This window comes from Geotrypetes seraphini, chromosome 1, assembly GCF_902459505.1.
Source record: "Geotrypetes seraphini chromosome 1, aGeoSer1.1, whole genome shotgun sequence".
NCBI classification, from domain to species: domain Eukaryota; kingdom Metazoa; phylum Chordata; class Amphibia; order Gymnophiona; family Dermophiidae; genus Geotrypetes; species Geotrypetes seraphini.
Genome location: NC_047084.1, coordinates 468,814,801 through 468,839,428, shown reverse-complemented (window position 1 = coordinate 468,839,428; position 24,628 = coordinate 468,814,801). Strand labels below are relative to the sequence as shown.

Genomic DNA, 24,628 nt, shown 5'->3' with positions numbered 1-24,628 from the left:
ACCTGCCGATAAAAGTCTAATTCAATCTTAATTTATTTTAATTAACATACATTTTTTTGCTTTTTCCAAGAAAACATCTCAGTTAAAGATGGTTTGCAGTTAATGAGCAATCATTATTTTAAAACTCTGATAATACGTTGTAGAATTGTATAATATGTGATTTTGAGAAGAAAACTTCTGTTTTGTGGTATTTCTGGAATGGTTTCTTTAACTTAATATTATTTTTTATTTATTTAGCAAGACAATTGAAATGGAAGAGAGGAACCAGACAGCAGTGACAGAATTTGTTCTCTTAGGCCTTACAAAACATGCAGAACTAAGATATCTCCTGTTTGTGGTATTCTTGGCCATGTATCTTATGAACCTGCTGGGAAATGGAACTATGATCTTAGTAATTGGTGGAAACTCCCAGTTCCATACCCCCATGTATTTCTTACTCTGTAACTTGTCCTTTGTGGATATGTGTTTCACCTCTGTCACTGTCCCTAAAATGTTAAGCAACCTCTTCTCTGAAAGTAAGACCATCTCTTTCTCTGACTGTATCACCCAGCTCTATTTCTTCATTGTCTTCACTACTACAGAATGTATGCTCCTGGCAATCATGGCATATGATCGTTATGTTGCTATCTGTAATCCTCTGCACTATGTAACAGTAATGAACAAGAAGGTGTGTCTGAGCATGTCAGCTGCTTCTTTTACCATTGGCATTCTGAATGCATTTCTAAATACATTGCTGATGTTGCGACTGTCCTTTTGCAACTCAAACAAGATCCAACACTTCTATTGTGATGTCACACCACTGCTGGAGCTCTCCTGCACAGACACTTCCATCAATGAACTAGTGATATTCACTGAAGGCTCATCGCTTGTAGTAGTGCCCTTTTTTATGATCCTGGTATCCTACATAAACATCATTACTGCCATTCTGAAAATCCAGTCCTCTGATGGAAGACTAAAGACCTTCTCTACCTGCTCCTCTCATCTCATTGTAGTAGCGCTCTTCTATGGGGCAATTATTTTTATGTATTTCAGGCCTTCTTCCAGCTATTCCTTGGAAAAGGACAGAGTTGCTAGTGTAATGTACACCGTAGTATCTCCCATGCTGAACCCATTTATCTACAGTCTAAGGAATAGGGATGTGAAGTTAGCTCTGAGCAGAGCTCTAAAGGGAAAAATATGCTTTTCCAGAGGCAAACATTAGGGATGTGCAAACTTTATATATATGTTTTTTGCAGTGAGTTTTATACATTTGTTTTAATAGTGAGTTAAATTAATTTAATCGTCAATAAACAATGAATTAATGTATGAAATTGATAAATATAGAGATCATAATCAAAACTTAAATACATTTAAAAACCAGCCCAAGTGGGTACTTGGATGACCTAAAAGACAAGTTGTCCAAGTGCCGACAATCAAAATGAATTTCTAGATGTGTTGCGGAACTTTTTATGCCTTTGAATGCCAATGTGTGCCCAGGGCTTAAACGGCATATTTGGAGGAGTGGTTAGGGCAGTAAGTGGACGGGATGGGGGCAAATCTAGACTTAGAGCTCCTTTTATCAAGGTGCGCTACGGGGGTTAGCGCTTTGGACATTTCATACGCGCTAACCCCCGCGGCAGCCTAAAATCCTAACGCCTCGTCAATGGAGGTGTTAGGTACTAGCGCGGCAGGCGGTTTAATGCGCGGTATTCCGTGCGTTAAACTACTACCGCGCCTTTGTAAAAGGACCCCTTACTCATTCTGCAGAGATACTTGAATGTTTTACTAGAAATCCTGGACAAAACTTAAACGTTGTGAGTTAGATGATGTAAAAAGAGGTATAAGTGTCATAAAGGTATTCAAAGTGACCAGAAAAACACTGCGGAGACAAAGTAAAGACCCCGCACACTCCTCCAGTGTTCACTGACCCCCTCACCTCCCCCCACAAAGATCAGAATAAAAAAGTACATAACTGTCTCCAGAACATCAGCACCTGATATAGGAAAGCTGAGGGGGCTCAACATAACCTATACAGGAGTTCTGGTGAGATGTTTATCTGGCACCCTTTTTGTGACGTTCACAGCAGTGCCCTCAAAGGTGACCCACTGCTCTATTGTCAGTCCGTTAGAAGATTGGCCCCTCTCATGTCCAAATGGTCTTGCTCTGAGTGTTTGGGACTTGGATTAAATTTTGGTCAAAAATGTGGTATAAACATAGATGTACTGGTGGTCTGGACAAACAATAGTCTGGACTTCCAGACAGACGATAAAAAAAAAAATTAAAAAATCTAGATGTATTTTTCAAAAATGGGCATTTTCCCACTGCCTTCTTTGGGTGTCTAGCACCATATGCCTAAATTGGACTTAGACATATGTTTTGATTATGACCCCCAAAAATCACAAAACAAAAAAGAAAAATCTCACCAAATAATAAAAAATAACTAAATATAAGTGTGCGTGCTCAGTAAATTAAAAACACCAAGTAAGCAGCAGTATTGTTTTGTTCTATTTCTATCATTTAAATTTCTCCAGAATTCTACTGTTCAACGGCTCCCCCTTCTGCTTCTATTCCTTTCTCTCCTCTCTTCTACCTTCCAAAGTATTTAGATCAATGCTGTCTTGTTAAAATGTTTATTTTATTTTTATTTTTCCTCTAACTCTACTTTTCACTTCTCTATTACCCTCCAGGTACTTTAGTTAGATTGTGAGCCTTCGGGACAGTAAGGGAATTTTTCAAGTACCTTTCTTATTTCTAATCTTAATGTATATTTTCTGTAAACCGCTTAGAACCTAACGGATGTAGCGGTATATAAGAAATAAATTACATTACATTACATTACATATAATTGTGACATCATTGCACTAGCCATCCTAAACAAACCTAAGGTTGGAGCATACTCATGCTAGTAATAAGGACAAAAAATATATAAAAAAAAACACATCTTGATTTAGATGGTAAAGTTCTTCAAATTGTGGATGATACAGATCTTCAAAATATTGAACCATGATGGCTGAACAATGTTATCGCTGAACTTAACTTGCAATTCCCCAATGAAAAAACATGTCCAAACTCTAAACAACTTCCACATTGTTAGTCTTCCTTTCCTTCCTTTTTGATATTTTCTTGTCTTTTTAATAGGATGAATATGTTCCAACCTTAGGGTTTGTTAGTTTGGCTGGTGCAATGATGTGACAATTATACTGCTGCTTATTTGGTGGTTATAATTTACTAAGCACTCACACTTTTTGTATTTAATTATTTTGTATTATTTGATGAGATTTTTCTTTTTTAGTTTTGTGATTTATTGGACCGAACCGGACCGAAAACAGTCTTCGGGAGCCTTGAAAAAAGACTCCCCAATGGCGTGCAGCCTTTTTCAGCTGCCCAGCATCCAGGAGAGGAGCATGGGAGCCCTTGCTCCACCCCTCCCCCGGACCGAAAACAGTCTTCGGGAGCCTTGAATAAGGACTCCCCCAACGGCGTGCAGCCTTTTTCAGCTGCCCAGCACCCAGGAGAGGAGCGTTTGATCCCTTGCTCCGCCCCTCCCCCGGACCGAAAACAGTCTTCGGGAGCCTTGAATAAGGACTCCCCCAACGGCGTGCAGCCTTTTTCAGCTGCCCAGCACCCAGGAGAGGAGCGTTTGAGCCCTTGCTCCGCCCCCGGGCCGACGAAGGCGCACGACAAAGGTGCATGCGCCTTAGTGAGCGCCTTCGTGAAGCGCCGACACGGGAAGCGCCCCAACGCAGCACAGGGTGACTAGTGAATCTCCACCACAGTAACCAGCCACCACAGTAACCAGTCTCAGCAGGACTCCCAACAGCCTCAAAAGTCTCCTAGCGATAAGTATAACTAAATAACTATTAACCTCAACAATTTATACTGACTTAGCATGACCATACATGACACTGCTTGGCTAGGTTTAACTGCATGACTACACGAACCTCCATGCTACTGCAATCCTGCATGATTTTTGCCTGAATATTGTGAAGTTTAATAATTGCCTAAATACTGTGAAGTCTATAACTGCACTGCCTGACTAGGTGAGAGCGCAAGACTACACGAACATACACGATATTGTGATTCTGCTTGTCACTGCATGAATACCGTGAAGTTGCATGAATATTGTGAAGTTTTATCATTATTATTATTGTAAAGTTTTATAATCAGCCTCATATTCATATTTGTACTGCGTCTCTACTATCACCATGGCCATATCTGTTTCACCCATAGCCAAAATGAGGGCATCAAATACCACACAGATAGTATTATGCATCATCTACCTAACTTACTATAGATGCCAGTGTAACGAAGAAAGACCCCCTGAACAATTCCCAATCCAAATCTCCTGGCAAAGGCCACTCAAACAGACAAAACCAACTCCCTCTCCTCAAACCCTTTTTAACTGCTCAGAACTCGGTCCTTTTCAAATACCCGCAGTAAACCCTAAATATAAAGCATCCAAACAACACAGAAACAAGACCAAAAACAAAAAAAACCTAAAACAACTGAAACATATTGAAACCCCCACCCCCAAACAATACAGGAACTTCAAAGGATACTATCTCAACGACCGGTCGGTGAGAAATAAGGCACACATCATACATGACTGGATCGAACACAAAAACCTGGAAATCATATTCCTAACCGAAAAATGGATGATCTCAGACACAGATGTCATTATGAAGGAAATGTTACCGAAGGGCTATAAAATCGTCCCAATAACTAGAAGCTGAAAAAGAGGAGGGGGCCTAGTGATAATCCTTAAATGCTACTTTGACTTCACCAGAATGGACTCAAAAATCACAGATCTGGTAATCAGCACCTGCAAGATCACCAACCCCGAACTGGAAGAATCTCTAATAGCTACACTATTCTACATCCCCCCCAATAAATGGTCAAGTGCAAAAGAAGAATTCTTTGAATACCTTTCATCCAATATCATAAAAGGCCCATACAACTTACTTCTGGGAGACATAAATGTTCACCTAGAGAAAAAGGAAAAACCGGAAGTGACAGAAATCGACTTGTTCCTAAATACCCTGGGCTTTGAAATTCCTGACAAAGAGGAAACACAAGAAAAGGGACACCAACTGGACATCGTCACTTTTTCCCACAAAGACCCTGACGCAAAAAAAATACAATAGCATGCAGGAAAATGGGTTAAGAACATATGGTCAGATCACTATACTTTCAATTTTGAATTATGTTGGCAAAAGAAACACTCAACAGCAAAACCAGTTTGAAAAAAACAGTCACCTGCAGAAACATCACCAATCCAACAGAATTCTGGACCCATTATGAACTACACCCCAAAATAGAGGGAGAGCAAGACTTCCCCACTAGATGGGACAAATTCACAAAAGACACACTAAATCAAATAGCTCCTGTTCAATCATACAAAAAGAACACAAGAGCATCAAAAGAATGGTATGACGCCGAATTATTAGCCCTCAAACAAGATCTCAGAAAACTGGAAAGAGTATGGCAAAAAACAGACAAAGTGGAAGATAAAATTAAATGGAAACAAAAAATGAAAAATTACAAGAATCGGATCAAAGAAAAGCGTTATAACTGTTATGCACAGAAAATAGGAACAACCAATACAAACAGTAGAGAACTATTCAAACTAGTAAGCAAAATAACAGACATCACACAGATACTACAGAACCATCACAATCAAATCCCAGAGGTCTCCACCCTAGCCAACCACTTTAGAAAAAAAATCACCGACCTCAGAGCCTCAATACCCCCTCCTCCATCCAATCTTGAATTCAACCTCAAATCGCAGAGTAGTGAATCCAAAGGCGATATGAGCTGGAACCACTTCGAGCCCCCAGATTGGAATAACTTCCTTGCACTCTTCAACAAATACCCCAAATCAAATTGTCTACTAGATGAATGTCCGTCTAAGATCATGCAAGATGCAATACCAGAATTTAAGAGGGACCTATTTAACTGGGCAACTTACTCTCTCAAAAACGGAACCTACCTGGAAAATATGGGACACATCTTAATAACACCCATACCCAAAGACCAGAAGATCTCGCTCACACTGGCGTCCAACTACAGACCCATAGCGAGCACCCCCTTTTTCACCAAAATGCTGTAAGGGCTGGTCAACTTGGAATTAGTAAATCACTTAGATAAGTACTCTCTCCTAAATGACCACCAATCTGGATTCAGAAAAGGATTCAGCACTGAGACAGTCCTAGGCTCTCTCCTTAACCACCTATATGACCTTTTCAATCAAGGTTCCAGCGCCTTGATCCTACAGTTAGACTTCAGCAGTGCCTTCAATCTCGTGGACCACGAAACTATGCTTAGGTGCCTCGACGAAATGGGAATATCAGGAAGAGTGTGGACCTGGTTCCAAGGTTTCCTAACCAAACGATCTTATCAAGTGGTCCATGAAGGAAATTACTCTGAACCCTGGAAAATCCCCTCAGGAGTCCCACAAGGATCCCCCCTATCTCCCACCTTGTTCAATATATACATCTCTTCTCTAGGCCACCTTTTACAAAAGCTTAACCTAACTTATTATATATACGCAGACGACATCTCCATACTAATACTAATAACAAATGTGACCTCAATCAACTCAAAACATATCTCCTCCATCATGCTCGAAATAGAAAAATGGACTTTAAACTTCAAACTGAAATTAAACTCAGAAAAGACAAAGATTTTCCTTGCTAGCCCAAACGAGAAAATCTCCGCAACTACAATATATGTAAACGGCCATGATCACCCAATACTAAAAACCATAAAAATACTGGGAGTCACCCTGGATACTCACCTGACCCTGACCGAGCACATAAACTCGGTGACTAAAAAATGCTTCTTCATCCTTTGGAAACTGAAAACCATAAAAAAATATTTCGACCCGCTATCCTTCAGAATATTGGTACAATCACTGATTTTATCCACCCTGGACTACTGTAACATTGTCTACTTGGGAATACCTAAAAAAAATGTGAGAAAACTGAGAATAGTTCAAAATACGGCCATCCGTCTAATATTCGGACTAAAGAAGAGCGATCATGTTAGTCCATTCTACAAACTCCTTCATTGGTTACCAATTGAAGCACGAATTCTATTCAAATTCTCCTGCCTCTGTTATAAACTAATCTGGGGACTGGCCCCCAGCTACCTACTACCTCACTTCGAATTCCACTCCTCTATTAGGCCTACCAGAAACCGTAACCTCTTTACCTACCCAAATATCATAGCCTGTAGATATTGCACCTTCTTTGATAGAACATTCAAATTCCAAGCAGGTAGACTGCAAACTTGGACAGGCTACTTCACTGATGCCGCCAGAGAATCATATAGTATCTTTAGGAAAGAAATAAAAACCACCTTGTTTAAGAAATTTATAACCTAACCAGACTTCTCCCCTAAAATCGGAGCCTCCTCCCATCCCAAGGAGTCCGTCTACCCTCTTCTGCCAAAATTTCTATCTTTAATTGTTACCAGTTTTTCCCACTGGTGCCCGTCCTTCGTTCAAATGTACCAAGTTAACAACTTACTTCTCATCAACATCTTATGTTATCTTTTTCACCTTCGCAGTCTTGCACTTTTGTAACTCAAAGCGCAATCTCCTTTCTCTTCTCCTACTTATGCTCTGAATATCGTCGACTGTATAATGCTACTCATTGTGAAATCGTGTAATACACAGACCCTGTAACTCTCCTGTTACTATCACTAGATTTTCAATGCTATACTCTGTAATTCGCTGTCTGTACAGTTTCTCTTCATTGTAAACCGCCTAGAAGTCACAAGATTGTGGCGGTATATAAGAATAAAGTTATTATTATTATTATTACTAAAAAGTTTGATTAATATTCATTTACTCCTATTTTTTGAGTTGTTATTTTGATTATGACCCTCCACGTATTTAGTCAAAGTAGTTCTCAATAATTTTTAAGGCACTCTAATGAACCAAATGTGTGCATCTCCTTGTATGATTTCAGCTCTTTAAAGAAAGAAAAAAAACAATATAGGGCTCTACGTCATACCTCAGTGGTCATTTAAATCATATTTGCACAACATTCATAACATCAGAAAATTCCTCAACTCTTTAGAAAATTGCACATCCCTGATTGTGGCTCAAAAACTTGTGATATTTTACCATAATTATTTTGCTTTTTTTTCCTCCTGTCAAGGTCATCAGGATATCCTAAATACACTTGCCCCTCTGTATTCGCGGAGGTTTGGGGCAGAGCCAGCCCACAAATAATATTCGGGCAGGTTCTGCCCCTAACCCCTGCTTCTCCTGACTATTTTAAGCCCTGAAAGCCCCCCCTTAAGCCTTACCTGGTGGTCTAGCGGGTTTTTGGGGCAGAAGAAATCTTCCTACGTTCCTGCCCCATGCAGATCACTCACAGGAAATGGCTGCCTTGAGCTCCCGTAGTCTCTTGAGCCATTTCCTGTGAGTGATCTGCACAGGGAAGGAGGGTGGGAAGATCGCTCCTGCCCCGAAAACCTGCTAGACTACCAGGTAAGGCTTAAGGGGGGGGGGGGGGGGGGGCTTACAGGGCTTAAAATAGCCTCAAAAATGAAAATGTATTTTTTGATTTAAAACCATGAATAAGCAAATCCGTAGATACGGAATTCGTGAATACAGATGGGGAAGTGTAACATCATGCATAAAACTCATCCACATCCATAGTAGGTGCCATTTTTATTTTGGAAGTAATTCTCTCATACTCATAGCAATGCTGTAAATCTTGCTTGTGATAAGGTGCTGAAAGTCATCTTAGTTACTGTGCAGTTCATGTTTAAATAATTTTGGGAGAAATTTTTTTTATTTTTATATATATATATATATATATAAACTCATATAAGATCACAGCCTAGGTAACAGATTCATAATACAAGTTATTGACCTAAAATAAGAAAAAGTCTTTTGTATATTGTTTATAAAAGGAGAAATTTATGCAATTATAAACAAATCTTTTCCAGAGAGGAGAAAATGGTAAAACTAGAGGACATGAATTCAAATTGCATTACATCAGTTAAGGCCTTTGAAACATCTGTTAGATACTATAGCCTTGATAACTTTTGCTCATGTAAAACCATGGCCTACATTTCCGGTGCCTATTTTCAACGTGACTTAAATTCTCTAAATAGTGACATCATGTGATTAGCATGTGATCAACACCACTTGGAGAATCTGGCCCTTAGTGTTTTTATCTCAGTCATTTCCATGAATTTTGAAACCTATACATTAACTTATACCATGGCTTATTGCCTTTTCAGTTTGAAACCAAACAGAATGTGCTTTAGAAAAAGGAGGTTAGATTAAAACATCCAGGTTTTACTTCCAGTGAAAGCAATGAAAGTTAAACCTAGATGTCTCAATCCATCCTCCTTTTTCTGGAGCCATATGGTATCCCTAGGGTAGTGGTCTCCACTAATTTTTAAATAATGACTGTTCTGGGTCCAAAAGGATTGAAGGAGAGCTGATAAATATCTTCCTACATTAGTAACACTTTTCAGCATTCATTACTACCAGAACACCTGGCCTCGGTCACACACGCAAAATATAGATAAACCTTATGGGACTCATAATCAAAATATCAAGATATCAAAACCCCCGTCTACCTCCATCTCCTTCTCTGGGCTCCCACCCTATCTTTCCTAGGAAATCACTCACGGTATGCTCCAACCGCCTCTTCCTGTACTAAAGTCGAGCCTCACCAATCAGGAACTGCTTTCTAATAAAAAGTCTGTGTCATCTAATACAATCCTTGGAGTGTAGCGTGGGTCAATTGAGGATCCAAACCAAAAGAATTTGGTTTTGTTCTTATTTAGTTTGAGGCAGTGGGTTGAGGTCCAGTTTTCTATGATGTAGACACATTTTTGGACAGTGGTGAAGGTCTTGGCTAATGCAGCCATTACAGGTAGCATGATCGCTGTGTCGTCTGCATAGGTGAAATGTTTTATTCATTAATATAAGATCTAGGTTACTTATTGTTTTCAGTTCTTTAGAACCTATAATGATGCTTCCTGAAATTGATCTACTAATCGTAATATAGGTATCTGCTAACAGAAAACAGTGTATTATTCTACATTCACCTCATAGTCTTGTTTATCATCATCATTAGCATCACCTTTTTTGGACAATTATTTCTATATATTATATAAGACTCAGAACAAGATCTGACATATCAAAAAATGTATTTGTCATGGCTACAGAAACAATATAAAAAAAATTAGCAATGGCAATGGTACTAGTATTAATGGTGAATTAAATGAAGATAAATAAATGTGCTGTGTCTTTTGAAACACAATTAAAAATATGTTTAGCCCTTCAATCAAAATAATGCTCATGGCGTGGCTTCCAGTATGGAAAATTTGTATGATGAAAGCTCCAGTGATGTTGCAGGGAATGATAGGAATTCCCTTTTCCTCTTTGTCAAAGCTTCAGGGACTCCTAACAATTTCATTGCTCTTGAGAGATTATATAAACAGAGTAAGACATTCAGCAAAACCTTAAACATCCAGGCTCTTGGAAAGGAAGATATTCTCCAAAAGATGCTCAAATGAAATGTTTTAGGTAACCTACTAAAATCGTCAGGGGCAATTCTGGAAACTTCCAAGTGTATCAGAGAGAAGCAAATAGTATATTTCTACTACAACTTTGTCATAGAATGAAAGGTCAGTGTTGTATAGTAACTAAGGCCCTTTTTAATAAGTTGTGTTAGTGAGTACTTTGTGGTAACCGCACCAAAGCAAATAAGGATTTAAAGATATTTGGTGCGCTTACTACAATGACTCACGCTAATTGCTTTAGGAAAAGGGGGCCTAAGTAAATGTAACTAGTTACTGTACTTAAGTAAAAGTTTTGATACATTTAGGGCTCCTTTTATGAAGCCGCGCTAGCGGGCTTAACGTGCGTGACTTTTCATCATGCACTAACCCCCACACTGGCATAAAAACTAACGCCTGCTCAAGAGGAAGCGGTAGCAGCTAACGTGGCCGGCGGTTTAGTGTGCGGTATTACGCGCGTTAAAACACTACCGCGCCTTCGTAAAAGGAGCCCTTAATTGTAAAGAAATAGAGGATAGCATTTGTTACTTTTACTGAAGTAATAATTTTGTCAATATTTACTACTAGAGATTGTGTATTTTTTTATTTAGTTCCGCGGTTATGGAATAGCCTGCCCATAGACTTAAGAAAAGAAGAATCCTATATAAATTTAAAAAGACGTTTAAAAGCACATTTTTTTCAATTGGCTTTCCCAAATTAGAACAGAGTTAAGGACTGTGATCTGTGTTTATATAATGGTTTGATTTTGTAATGGATAATTTTTAGCTGTCTGTATCAATTATGGTTCATTGAGATTTGAATATTTTACTGTTTTGTCATTAGAATGGTTTTTATGGAAATGTAGTTTGTTATAATATTTATGAAGAAAAAAAACTAAAAATTTTTTTAACTTTTGTTCTTGATCTTTCCTTTTCTATTTTTGATGGAGTTCTTTTCTTGATGAATGTGATTTATGCATTGTGAACTGCTTGGATCCTTTTGGGCCATTATACGGTATATAAAGAGTTTTTAATAAAAATAAACTTAAACATTAACTTTTAACTAATTACTTTTGATGCTTACAGTTAAAAGTAAAAAGTAAAAGTAGAAGAGAGATGACTCTTCCCCAATAAAATAAATGAAATTCCCCAATAAAACAAATGAAAATAGCAAACCTGGGAACAGGGCTTTGCTATTGCAAATCTCGTCATGCAAACGGTGGATCATTTCATCTTAAATTTTGTTGTTCAGTGAACTGATTAGATGAGTGGGATCACTTTAAAGAAGAGATGAAGCTGAATCTTCTAGAAATTCATGATGAACAGACATTGTAGTTGCAGTACTTTTACTTTTAATTTGTTTTACATTAAACTTTTACTTAAGTATTAAAATATGCATTTACCTTTACTTTTACTTAAGTACTTTAAACAACACTGTGAAAGGAAAGCATAGAGACTGCACTAAGAGTCCTGGTGTGGTACTGGACTTGCAGGGGGGCTGTTGGGCTGGATTAAGGTGCATTAGAGGAATGTATGTAGAGTCTCAAAACTGGAATTGCAAGAGAAGCTGATGAGCAGAGCTGAAGTACATTGTCAGACATGTGTTTTAATGAAATAAATTTGTAATATTTTGGGAATCAAATGTAGCATATTTATGGGCCTCTTTTACAAAGCTGCAGTAGGGATTCCTGGTGTTGCAAATGTGACAAAGACCATAGAAATTGAATGATCTTCGATGCATTTGCCGACTAGATGGGCCATTTGGCCGAGCGGGAATCATTACTGTAATTTTGTAAAAGGGTTTTGTAAAAGGAAAATAAGCTATTTATCCTTAACATAAAATTACTCATAGCAAATTATATCTTCCTCTTCCATGTTGTCAATGATCCTGTCGATGCGGCTCACTATATCTTCTACCTTGGCTTCCAGTAGGCAGGTCACCAGCCGATCCTGTCTTCCTCATGCTATGAGGCTGTTGACTTATCTGATGATGGAGTCCCCCACAACGATTGCTGTCCTCTCTATCTTCTCTTGCCTCTCTAGCTGCAGGTCCATGTCACTGGTGTATGACCATCTCTCCAGCCATAGGTCCATGTCCTCTGTGCACTTCCATCTTCCCTTATCCTGGTGTTGGCTTGTACCGGACTCATCTTCCTTGTGGTTGTCTTCCAGGTGGTCCTCACTCACTGTAGGTATATCTTGGTCCTCCCTCACTATAGGTGTATCTTGTCAGCTCCACTGTTGTTGGTGATTTTCCATGGCTTCCCTGTATGCCTGTTTGATGAACTTCTCTAACTCCCTGACTTCTTCCTCAACAGTTTCTTCTGTCATGAAGTTTTCTGCCTCTCTGTCCTCCTCTTCCAATGCTCAAAGTGCTTCTAGTTCCAGTATTCTGTCCTCCAGGAGTCTGACTTGCTTCTTCAGGCCCTCCAGTTCCTCGCATCGAGTACATACATAAGACTACCTCCCAGAGGGGAGGTAGTCATACATATGGCAATCGGTGCAGAAAACTGGGTAGCTCAACATCCTGCTTCTGTCTGCTGCATCCATTTCTTGCCAGACTGTCGTCTGGAGTGGCTTCTCCTTGTATAGGAATCTGTGTAGCGTCCTCGGTGTTACTGTGAAGTCCTTTTCTTGATTTTAAACCTGCTACCCCTGTTGCTTGTGCGTGTCCTCTGTATAGACTGTGTTTGCCCTCTGCTACTACTGTGTTTGTTTGTCTACTGCTTGTCTGTCCTGTTGTCCTTGTGGTACATGCCTGTGTATGTGTCCTACCTTAGTGTTTCTTCTTTGCTAGTCCCTTCTTAAGGCCCTTCGCAAAGGCGCTCTCGCTAAGGCGAGCACCTTTAACGCTCGCCTTCAATGCACGCCGAACAGTTGAGTACCGTTGGCCCTCCCCTTTTAAGAAATAGCTCTGGTGGATGATGTCAGGAGGTGGGTGGAGCTACCTCTCACCAATGCCTCTTGCTCTCTCCTGCCTTCTCTTGCTCCTTCTTCCCCTCTGCTTTTCTCTCATTCTCCTTTCCTGCCTCCTGCTTGCCTGCACAAGCCTGTTTAACTGAGTGCCATTGGCCCTCCCCTTTTAAGGAGGAGCTCCCATGGATGACATTGGGGGTAGGCGGAGCTACCTCTTGCCAATGCCCCTTGCTCTCTTCTGCCTTCTCTTGCTCCTTTTTCACCTCTGCTTTTCTCTCCTTCTCCTTTCCTGCCTCCTGCTTGCCTAGCCATGCCTGCTGTGACTAATGCAGGGTCTATGTTTGCAACTGCATCATATCAGTGCATTGTAGAAGGGGCTAGAGGGGCTTGTTGGTCAGCTGGTGAAAGATAATAAAATAGTGGTGGTGGGGTAAATGTGCAAGTAGCAGGAAGTGTATTATGGCATGAGTTTAGTGAGATGAGTATGTTGTTTCACCAAATTGAGGGCTTGCTTTAAAGTATTAGCAGGGGAAAAATACGTAGGTTTACCTGCACTGAACCTGAATTTCAAGGCAGTAGATGAGCATTATAAGGTGCTGAAGTTTGAATAAGAATGGGGTACAAATCATGGAAAGAGCTTTGAAAAAATCACATTGGAATGGATGCAAAATAGCAGCTGTAGCAATTAAGAGGACACTTATGGACCCTTTTACTAAAGTGTTTACAGCAGTTGACATGCAAATCACCATGTGTTCTTGCCACACAAACACAGTACTGTTAATGCGGTGCCATGACAGCGTGTGCTAATTCATGTGTTAACTGCATGTTAAGGGGTGAGATCTAGGTGGATTATAGGTGGAAAACGGATGTAGACTGCACATTGTTGTGTTCTAAATTTGATCATATCTCGCCAGTCTTATCTAAGTTGCATTGGTTGCCAGTTAGATGGAGAATACAATTTAAGATGTCAACCTTGATTTTCAAATCTTTAAATGCTGATGCACCTTTGTTTTATCAATATCTTTGAGAATTTATTGAGTTCCATGCCCATTACATTCAGCAGATAAGATGTGACTTGATATACCTTCTGTTAAACAAATTACCGTAGGTTAGATGAGTCCAGAGCTAAGATTTTTTATGCAGAAGGCAAAATGTGGAATTCCCTTCCTGGTGAATGATCGTGTATTATTTATTTTAAAATTTCTATTCCACATAATGCCTATGGGGTTCATAATCAAAACTTAAATACATCTAAAATCCCGCCCAAGTTGGCACTTGGATGATCTAAAAGACAGGTCATCAAATGCCGATAATCGAAACAGCTTTTTGGACTTATCCAGGGACATTTTAGGCCTCTGAATCCCATTGTGCACCTAGAGCTGAAAGGAGCATTTTTGGAGTAGTTAGGATGGGATGTGGGCTGACCTAGACTTAGTCATTCTGCAGGGATAATCAAATGTTTGATGAGACTGCCTAGGCAAAACGTATACATTTTGAGTTAGATGATATAAAGACAGGTTTAAGTGCTCAAAAGGTATTGAAAGTAACCAGATAACTGCTGCAGTGATATAGTAAAGACCCACACACACTCCCCCCATGTTCACTGATCTCCTTGACCCATCACAAAGTTCAGAATAAAATCGTATATACATGCCTCTGGAACATAAACACCTGGCATAGGAAAGCCTAGTAGAGCTGCACAGAGATGGCTTAAGTAGTCTGGGGGGTAGGCTAATGAATCATAGAGAGGATGACCCAGGCCTGTAAGCCACTCTACCACTACATTCATGGTGGAAAATGTGAGCCCACCAAAGAAACCCAAAACCCTACTGTACTACCATATAGGTGCCACCTGCAGCCATAAGGGCTATTGGGGTTATAGATTGGTATAGTGGGTTTATAACGTATAAGGGGGTTCTGGTGAGATGTTTATATGGCACCCTTTTTGTGAAGTTCACAACAATGCCCTATAAGGTGTCCCACTGCTCTGTTGCCATGGCTGGGTGATCAGTCCATCACATAGGTCTTGTTCTGGGCGTTTGGGACTTGGACAAATTTTTGGTATAGAATGTGGTATAAAGATAGACATAGTGACGGTCTGAACAATCAAACGCCTGGACGTATAGATAAATGATTTTCAAAAAACTTAAACTATCTTTCCCCTTGCTAAAAGGCGTTATCTATGCTGGAAAATTAAGGAAATCTCTTTTCTTCAAAATCACTGAGCTTTGGAATAACCTTCCTGTCCTGCTGCGGAATCTGGGCTCCTTCCAATTATTCCAAAAGCATCTGAAAACTTGGCTATTCTTAAAAATGTAAATTTCGCTACCCTCTTTATAAAAAATCACGAACTCTTATTATGTTTTTCCTTCCTTATATAAAAGTTCCTGTAAACTGTGCCGAGAATGGACATTTTATTGCTGCCAACTTTGGGCGACTACCACCCTATGTCCAAATTGGACTTAGACCAGGGATCTCAAAGACCCTCATTGAGGGCCGCAATCCAGTTGGGTTTTCAGGATTTCCCCAATGAATATGCATGAGATCGATGTGCATGCACTGCTTTCAATGCATATTCATTGGGGAAATCCTGAAAACCTGACTGGATTGCGGCCCTCAAGGAGGGACTTTGAGATTCTTGACTTAGACGTTTCTTTTGAATATGGCCCTCTATGCATGCAGAATTATTTACATAATTGCATGAAGACATATTTGCAAGCAGACAAATTGCTGAAGACATATTTGTTTCTGCAGGCTTTATAGATGAAGCTATTTCAATATTTCCATTTTTAACTTTTGAGTTTTAATTGTTACTGGCAATAGAGGGGTTTGGGGAGAATTTTATGTATGTTTTCAGATTGTTTTTGTCTTGATCTGTCAGATTTGTATATTCTACAGCATGTGCTTATGGTCCAGTCTTTGACCTTGTGCCAAAACGGGCCCCTTATAGAAAGCTGCAATAGCAATTTTCCCTTATAAAATGTATCGAGATTCATAAGAACTGAATAGGTTTTGGCGCATATGCTGTGGAAAATCACTACTGTGGCTTTCTGAAAGGAGCCCTTAGAATTAGGCACAAACATGCTAAAAATATTTAGAAGCAGATTGAGTTCACAAATAATTTTCCAAGACACCTCTAAGGTAACGGTGGCTGACTTCTGAATTTCCTTCAGCTGTAAATCTGGAGGGCATTCTCCCTCTGTGCTGCAGGTTAAATTCCATGCACTAAAAATATGTTTTATTTTTAAGAATGGGGAGAGGTGTTTGGAGGTGAAGAGTAGATTTTCCCTGCAGTAATCTATTAGGGCAGCTATATTGCTGTATATGAGTACTAACTGATTAGTGCATAGTTATCATGTGAACCCTTACCTCCTAGTTAATAGGCAATGATAAGGGCTCATGTGGTTAAAGTTACACACTAATTGGAAAGTTAGCATGTGGCCATTAATAGGAAAACATGTGAAATGCGGCCATTTTAAAAGTCAGCAGGTGGGAAACACATGCACTAAAAATTGCAAAGACCATTTTGTAGCGCAGCTTAGTCAAAGGGCCACTTACTGTTTTAAGGTGGACACAATATATATTTTTAGATTGTATTTGGTTTTAGTTAGTGTTTTCCAGCGTTCTTTTAGGGCTACTTTTACAAAGGTGCGTTAGGGCCTTACCGCGCGGAATAGCACGTGCTAAAATGCCGCACGCACTAGCCGCTACCGCCTCCTCTTGAGCAGGCAGTAGTTTTTCAGCTATCGTGTGCTATAGCACGCGCTAATCCGGTGTGTGCGCTAAAAACGCTAGCATACCTTTGTAAAAGGAGCCCTTAGTTTCTTATTATTTCCATAATTTTGTCCTCCAAATGTTATTTAATACTTTTAAATTGGAAGTTATAGTCTTCTTTTATTGAGAAACTCATTTAGAGGTGGATTGTAGTCGATTAGCAATCACTTCTAAACTCAATATAGCCAAAAGATAATATTAAGTAGCAATGATTAATTTACCCTGCCCCCCCTTTTAATAAGTCATGATAGAGGTTTCTACCGTGACCCGGAGCACTACATACTCTGATACTGCTCCGACGCTCACAGACTTCCTATAAGTGTTAGATGAGCGTCAGAGCATTCAGCACTCCGGGCCGCTATTGAAACCTCTACCGCGGCTTAGTAAAAGAGGGCCTTAAACAATTGTTTAAACAAACAACATAAATAAAATCATTTTCCTCCCAAGGTTAAGTATACTGACTTTCTAATAATAAATTCTTCCTTCCCTTCCCATTCTGATAACATCTCAGGTGTTAATCTTTAGCACTGCATCAAATGTGACCTTGGGAAAGAACTCTTCGTTTGTTGCCCTTCCCAAATGCTTTCCTTAATTTGACATTAAAATTATTTATTTATTTATTTATAGTACAGTGTGGTGTAATTCCTACAGTCAAAGCAGTTTGCAGTCTAAAATATGATAAGCAGAAAGGGACCCTATATTAAAAGTCTTGAAAGAGCAGTCAACAATACTAGAAAAGACAAAAAAGAAAAAAAATAGTTATTATTATTTTATTTGAAGCAGGACAAATGAAATGGAACAGAGAAACCAGACAACAGCAACTGAATTTGTTCTCCTGGGCCTCTCAAACAGTGTGGAGTTAAGGAATCTCCTCTTTGTGGTTTTCTTAGCCATATACCTGATGAACCTGCTGGGGAATGGAACCATGATTGTAGTAATTAGCAGGAATTCCCAGCTCCATACCCCCATGTATTTCTTACTCTGTAACTTGTCCTTTCTGGACATGTGTTTTACCTCTGTCACTGTCCCCAAAATGTTAAGCAACCTCATCTCTGACAAGAAAACCATCTTCTTTTCAGAGTGTATAATCCAACTCTATTTCTTTCTTGTCTTCATTACTAATGAGTGTGTTCTCCTGTCTATTATGGCCTATGACCGCTATATTGCCATCTGTTATCCTCTGCAGTATATCACAATAATGAGCAAGAAGGTATGTCTAAGTATGTCTGCTGCTTCTTCTATCATCAGCTTCTTAAATGGATTGTTACACACATTGTTGGCTTCGCGGCTCTCCTTTTGTAACTCAAACGAGATCCAGCACTTCTTCTGTGACCTTACACCTTTGCTACAGATTTCCTGCACTGACCCCATCATCAATGAACTAGTGATATTCACAGAGGGCTCACTGATTGCAGTACTTCCTTTCCTGATTATCTTGATATCCTATATACGCATCATTTCTGCCATCTTGAAGATCCAATCTACTGGCAGAAGGAGCAAGACCTTCTCTACCTGTTCTTCCCACCTTACTGTGGTAATACTATTCTATGGCACACTTATTTTTATGTATTTTAGGCCTTCTTCCAGTTATTCCATGGAAAAGGATAGGATTGCTAGTGTGGTATACAATGTAGTATCTCCCATGCTGAACCCATTCATCTACAGCCTAAGAAACAAGGAAGTAAAGATGGTAGTTTGCAGAACACTGCAGAGAAAAGTGTGTTCTTTCTGAGTTAAACATTGTCCAAGGAAAGAATATCAAAATGAAATATATAACAGAAGAATTTTCCATTCCATCTGACTCCTACACAGACCGTTGGAAGAGTCTTGAGTTCCAGTTTCTCTGAACAATCTCAACAAAAGAGATGTCTTCAGCTCTTTCAAGAAAAAGCAGCACAATACTCTTGCTTTATACCCTGAGGTTTATTTAAATCAATATTGCACTGGGAAAAGAACTGTCAATGTCCTTCACTCATAAAAGTCAGGACATTCTTGAATCAAGTTTTAGATTAATGTTTCACATCCCTGGAAATGGTACAAAATGGTGTAAAATGTACCTATAATTCTATTACTCTTTTCCCCTGACTATGCTAACTTTATATCATGCACAAAAATGCATCTATATCTAGAGATTGTGTGATTTGGGAAGTGTCCACACTAGCAATGCCATGAAATGTATTTTTGAGAGAATTCTAGGATTTATGTTATTTTGCAATGCTTGCTTCAATGGTTTTTGGAGGCAGATATTTTGTAGGCTTTACTAAGAAAATAGCATAAGATCACCGATGGGTAACACACTCATAATACATTAATCAGTCTAAAATAAGTAAATGAAGTAGAACTTCATGCAATTATGTTAGTTGGTTCGTGTAGTTTTCCCTTAGACTTTGACATGAAAAATGCTGGCTGAACTATTATCTTCAGAAATAACCCCTTCCCCCCTACACAAAGCCACACTAATGGTTGCTGCTGTGGTAATCACTCCGACATCCATAGGGAATTTATGGACGTCGGAGTGTTTGCCACATGACAGCTGGTAGTGCGGCTTTGTAAAAGAAGCCCAAATGAAAGTAACGAGAAGGTAAAGTAATATATCGAATTCATTATTCAATTTGCTTTTAATTTTCAATGTCAATTTTATTGGCGAAAGATTAATCCATTGCAATTTTAAATTTCAACCTCATAAAGAATTTTTGTAGCATATCAACTAAGTCAAAGATTCAATCTTGTTTCATAGCATACTGTATAGTTAATTACAAACTACTTCAGATTTTATCAAGCATTGGGCTCTTTTTACTAAACAGTGGTAGAGGTTTCTGCGGTGGGCCAGCAAGGTAAATGCTCCAATGCTCATAGGAATTCTATGAGCGTCGGACCATTTTCCTCACTGCTATCTAGTAAAATCCAGCAATTTTTTTTTTCTCTTCTTTATTAAACTTGGCAATGCAAATACACACATGCAAAAATACAGGACAGATTGTATAGAGAACATGCATTTTATTCTAATCTGCATATTCTAACCATGTGCTCATTAGAATCAAATGTCAAAAATGTATCAACCATTCCATAGAGGTACTAGGATTCATTATTGATAACACAATTCGGTATTAAGAACACTTTTTTGGCTGGAGCAAACTGGGCATGTGACAGAATATTACGTGAAGTTATACTGGTTAAAATTGGAGGACCGTATACTTACCGATTGCTTGTGTTGGTTTATTTGCTTATGCATAGCCAAGCACCCGCAAGCCGGATGAGCACTATTCAGTCTTATGTTCCATTACCACAGCTGTGCTTTGTCCATCACGCAGACTTGCTTGTTCCCCCAGTTAGGTGTCTGAGATTGAACATTACACGAACAAGCACGTTTTCGTGCATCGGCCCGCAGGAATAGAATCGTGTGCCTCTGTATATACGACAGCAGTGTAATCTTGGTGCTTTTAAGAAGTTATTGAAGAGACACCTGTTTTATAATATGAAATATGGGAATTGACATTCCGTATAGGTATAAGCGCTGGTTGCTTGTCTGTTTATGTTTTAAATGTGTATGATTTGTACTGTGTATGTTTAAATTGTGAGCCGCTCTGTAAAAAGCGGGTTATAAATAAATAAACAAACAAACACTGAATATAAATGAACAGACCATTTAGAAAGAAACAAAAGTATATTGTCACTTTTATAATTCCCCATCAGAAAAAATTCATCTCCTGTCCTTTGACATCCACTTTCATGACCCTAATATCTCTCTTCTCTGTATTTTTCCCCAGATAATTTTCTTGATCAGAATCTAGAAGAGGTTTCATGTTCTTTGAATTATACTGTACTTTATTGTCTCATTTTTCTCGATCGTCCCAAGTTTATGACTTTCAGAATTGTAAGCAACACAATCCTTGATTCCATAAAGGTCTCTTCTTCATTGCCAGACTTGATGGGCATAGAATAAATGGTGAAAGTTGATTCACTTTGAATACAAGCAGCGTCTTACTTGCGGTTCACCACATATTAGCATCTCCACATATTCACCATTATAGGACCCTCAGGGACACCTGAAGAAGACTCTTTGTCGAAACTAGGTCCTTTAAGGTTTTCATGTAGATTATTTTACTTTTATGTGGATGATTTTATTTTATGTGGATGATTTATTGTACCTTTGGAACTTTGACATTTTTCAAATAAAGTCCATTCAAGGAACATCGTCATTCCACAGAGTTTCTTTTGGTTTCTTCTGAAAGTTGAGGACATCCAACTCTCTCTCTCATTTTACTGCTCGACAGCCAGCTTTTATAGCACCCAGTTTGAATTGCCTAAAAAGGCTTATTTTGCAACTCAAGTTTCTGGGTCAATAAATCCAAGTAAAACACTTATTTGATTTATGTAATCACTAACTACTAAAATCGCTACTGCAAAATGGTGGACCTTCCCCTTCCTGGTGCATTCTGGGAAGCCCTGATTGACTCAAATGCACTGGGATTGGCCTAAGACTCTGATTGGCCAGATTCCAGAATGTACCTGGAAGGGGAAAGCCTGCCATTTTGCAGTGGTGGGCCTGTCAGCAGGAGGGAGTGGTCATCTCTCTTGCTAGCCATCATAAAAAGGTATGGGTATGTTCAGGGGTGGCAGGGGGATCTTGGAGTTGTTGGGGGACATTTGGGGAGTGTCAGTCGTGGAGTCATGGAGTATTTTGGATGCTTCTGGGAATGATGGGGCTAGTGGTAGAAGGAGTGGGCATCCCTCCTGCTGGGGGAAGTCTCAGGGAGGTGGCGGCAGGAGGAATTAGGCACTCCTCCTACCACCCCAAACTGACATATTTTGATCACTAAATTGAAAATAAAATCATTTTTCCTACCTTTGTTGTCTGGTGATTTCATGAGTCTGGTTGTACTTCCTTCCGACTATACATCCAATATTTCTTTCTTTCTGCATCCTGCATGCTTCTTCTCCTCTGGACCTCATTCCCTTCACCCAACCAACATCTCTCTCTCTCTCTCTCTCTCTCTCTCTCTCTGTCCCTCCATGAGACCAATATGGTCAATTGGAAAATGGTCAATTCCAAAAGTTAATTGAAAACAGTAGGTTTTTAACAATGTCTTAAGGTCCTTAAGGTTTACTAAAGGTGCTCTAACAGTCTTTTTCAGTGCATTCCAAGCCTCATTCTGGTGCTCCAATAGCCTTTCTCAGTGTATTCCAAATCTCACTCTGGTGCTCCAACAGTTTTTCTCAGTTCCATTTAAACCTCACTCTGATGCTTCAACAGTTTGTCTCAGTGCATTCCAAGCCTGGATAACCCCCAGTATGATTTTTGCCACTTTCCAGACCTAGCTAAATCAATTTCTCACATCCAAAAACATACATTCACCCCATTTTACCAAAACCCTTAGGTCTGTTTTCAAGATCAAATTCAGAGGTCTGAAACAAACAATTATTGCTCTCTATATAGTAAGATTTAAACATAAAATTGGTTGCAAATATGCATCAATAAAGAGAAAATCATCTAAGTAATGAATGGCACGTGGAAGATCAGATTGAGAAGGGAAGACAACATGGGCTGTTTCAGTAAACTGCCTTGTGTTCAACAAAATTTATAAAATTACATAGAAGCATGTTAGTAAAAAAATCACAGAAATAATTAATGTTAAAAAAACATACTGACTAAAAGTATAAATTATAAATACATAATAGAATTAAAGTTAAAAACAAGCAAAGAGAAAACAGTAATAAGTAAAAATATCAAATATATATCAAAAAGATATCAAAAAAGATAACTTCATAAAAATACAAATTATTTAAATTATTTCAAAAAACATACAAGGGGCTGCTAAAAAGAACTCATCCCAACCAAGAAAAGAATGATGTGGAGCCATGAAACTTACAAGTTACTCCACTCTTTTCTTGACACTATATGAAATTAAACAAAAAGGGCTCCTTTTACTAAGGTGCGCTAGCGTTTTAAGCGTGCTGCATTGCCGCATGTGCTAACCCCCTGCTACGTGCTAAGAACTAATGCCAGCTCAATGGTGGCATTAGAATCTAGCACACATGGCAATGCAGCACGCTCTAAAACCGCTAGCGCAGCTTAGTAAAAAAGCCCAAAGTATCAAGAAAAGTGTGGAATAACTCATTAAATTTCATGGCTCCACATCATTCTCTTCTTGGTTGGGCTTAGAACTTTTCAGCAGCCCCTCGTATGTGCACACTTAAATATACTGAGACTCTTTCAAGTCTCACTTCCAATTTTTATCTTCCTTTTAAATTTTATCTTATTAAAATTATTATCATTACCCTCTCCTTATGTGCCTTCCCTATATGTTTATTTTACCTTATTTAAATTGTAACTTCTTCCCTATATTTTCCTTTTGTTTCCAGTTTTGTCAAATTTGTCATTAACCTTGTAAGTATTATCTTCTATGATTTTGTTTTTACATTGTAATTTTATCATAATGTACATCGCTTCGAATTTAGATGAAGCGATTAATCAAATCTGTATTAAACTTGAAACTTGAAACTTGAGAAAAACAGAACCATACATATATTTACTGCTTGGAATTGATATATAAATCAATGTGACAATAATCAAGCCTATGTAAGGAAAATATAATAAAATACACCCTCTTTTACAAAAGCCAGCGGTACTGCCTGGCATGGTAAATGATCTCATACCCACAGGAATTGAATGGACCTCAGAGCATTTGCTGCATGGCACTCGGCTGAGTGGCTTTGTAAAAGGGGCCATTAATGAAATATAAATCATAATAACTGAGGAGAATCTAAGGGCTCCTTTTACTAAGCTGCGATAGCATTTTTAGTGTGCGCAGAATTTTCACGTGCGCTAAACCCGCACTATGCGGCTAGAACTAACGCCAGCTCAGTGCCGGCGTTAGCGTCTAGTACGTAGGGCAATTTAGCGTATGCTAAAACTGCTATTACAGCTTAGTAGAAGGAGCCCAAAGTGTAAATTTAATCAAATAGTAAATGGTCAGATAACAAAGAACAATCCAGTGAGAATTCTAAAAACAGTGCCTAGGTTAGGTACTGATTGGTGCTTACATTAGTGGTCTTAGCCAATTTTCATATGCAAATTAATTTTTAAAATTAGTTTAATTGGTGTTTTAATTGAAAATGCCATTGAAACCTAATTTTTTTTTTAATTAAAAAAACATTAATTTAAGTTGCGTGTAGAACACGGCACCTATCCAACCTACCTACAAAGTGTAGTTTTGGGCATATTGTAGGAATAGTATACCAGAAGGTATCTGAGTTATGGACCGGTATATTAGGCAAGGAAAACCCTAGCCTAATATAACAACACTTACCTCACATGCATCTACCAGCACCTAATTCAATTTAGATGCCATTAGATGCAATTCTGTATTGTAATTAGCACTTACATTTGACTGACATGCGGCAGACGCCATATTGATAGGCCCCTG

At 38.9% G+C, this 24,628-nt stretch overlaps 2 protein-coding genes across 2 annotated transcripts; both read left to right on the top strand.

Moving 5' to 3' along the window:
* Positions 1-250: 250 nt before the first annotated feature.
* LOC117350243 (olfactory receptor 1361-like) lies at positions 251-7,982 on the top strand. Its single transcript, XM_033924401.1, has 2 exons — positions 251-1,159; positions 7,953-7,982. Exons 1-2 carry the CDS (start codon positions 251-253, stop codon positions 7,980-7,982), a joined length of 939 nt encoding a protein of 312 aa, XP_033780292.1.
* A 10,012-nt stretch (positions 7,983-17,994) lies between these two features.
* LOC117368515 (olfactory receptor 1G1-like) lies at positions 17,995-18,933 on the top strand. Its single transcript, XM_033962254.1, has one exon. The coding sequence runs from the start codon at positions 17,995-17,997 to the stop codon at positions 18,931-18,933; it is 939 nt and encodes a 312-aa protein (XP_033818145.1).
* Positions 18,934-24,628: the final 5,695 nt, after the last annotated feature.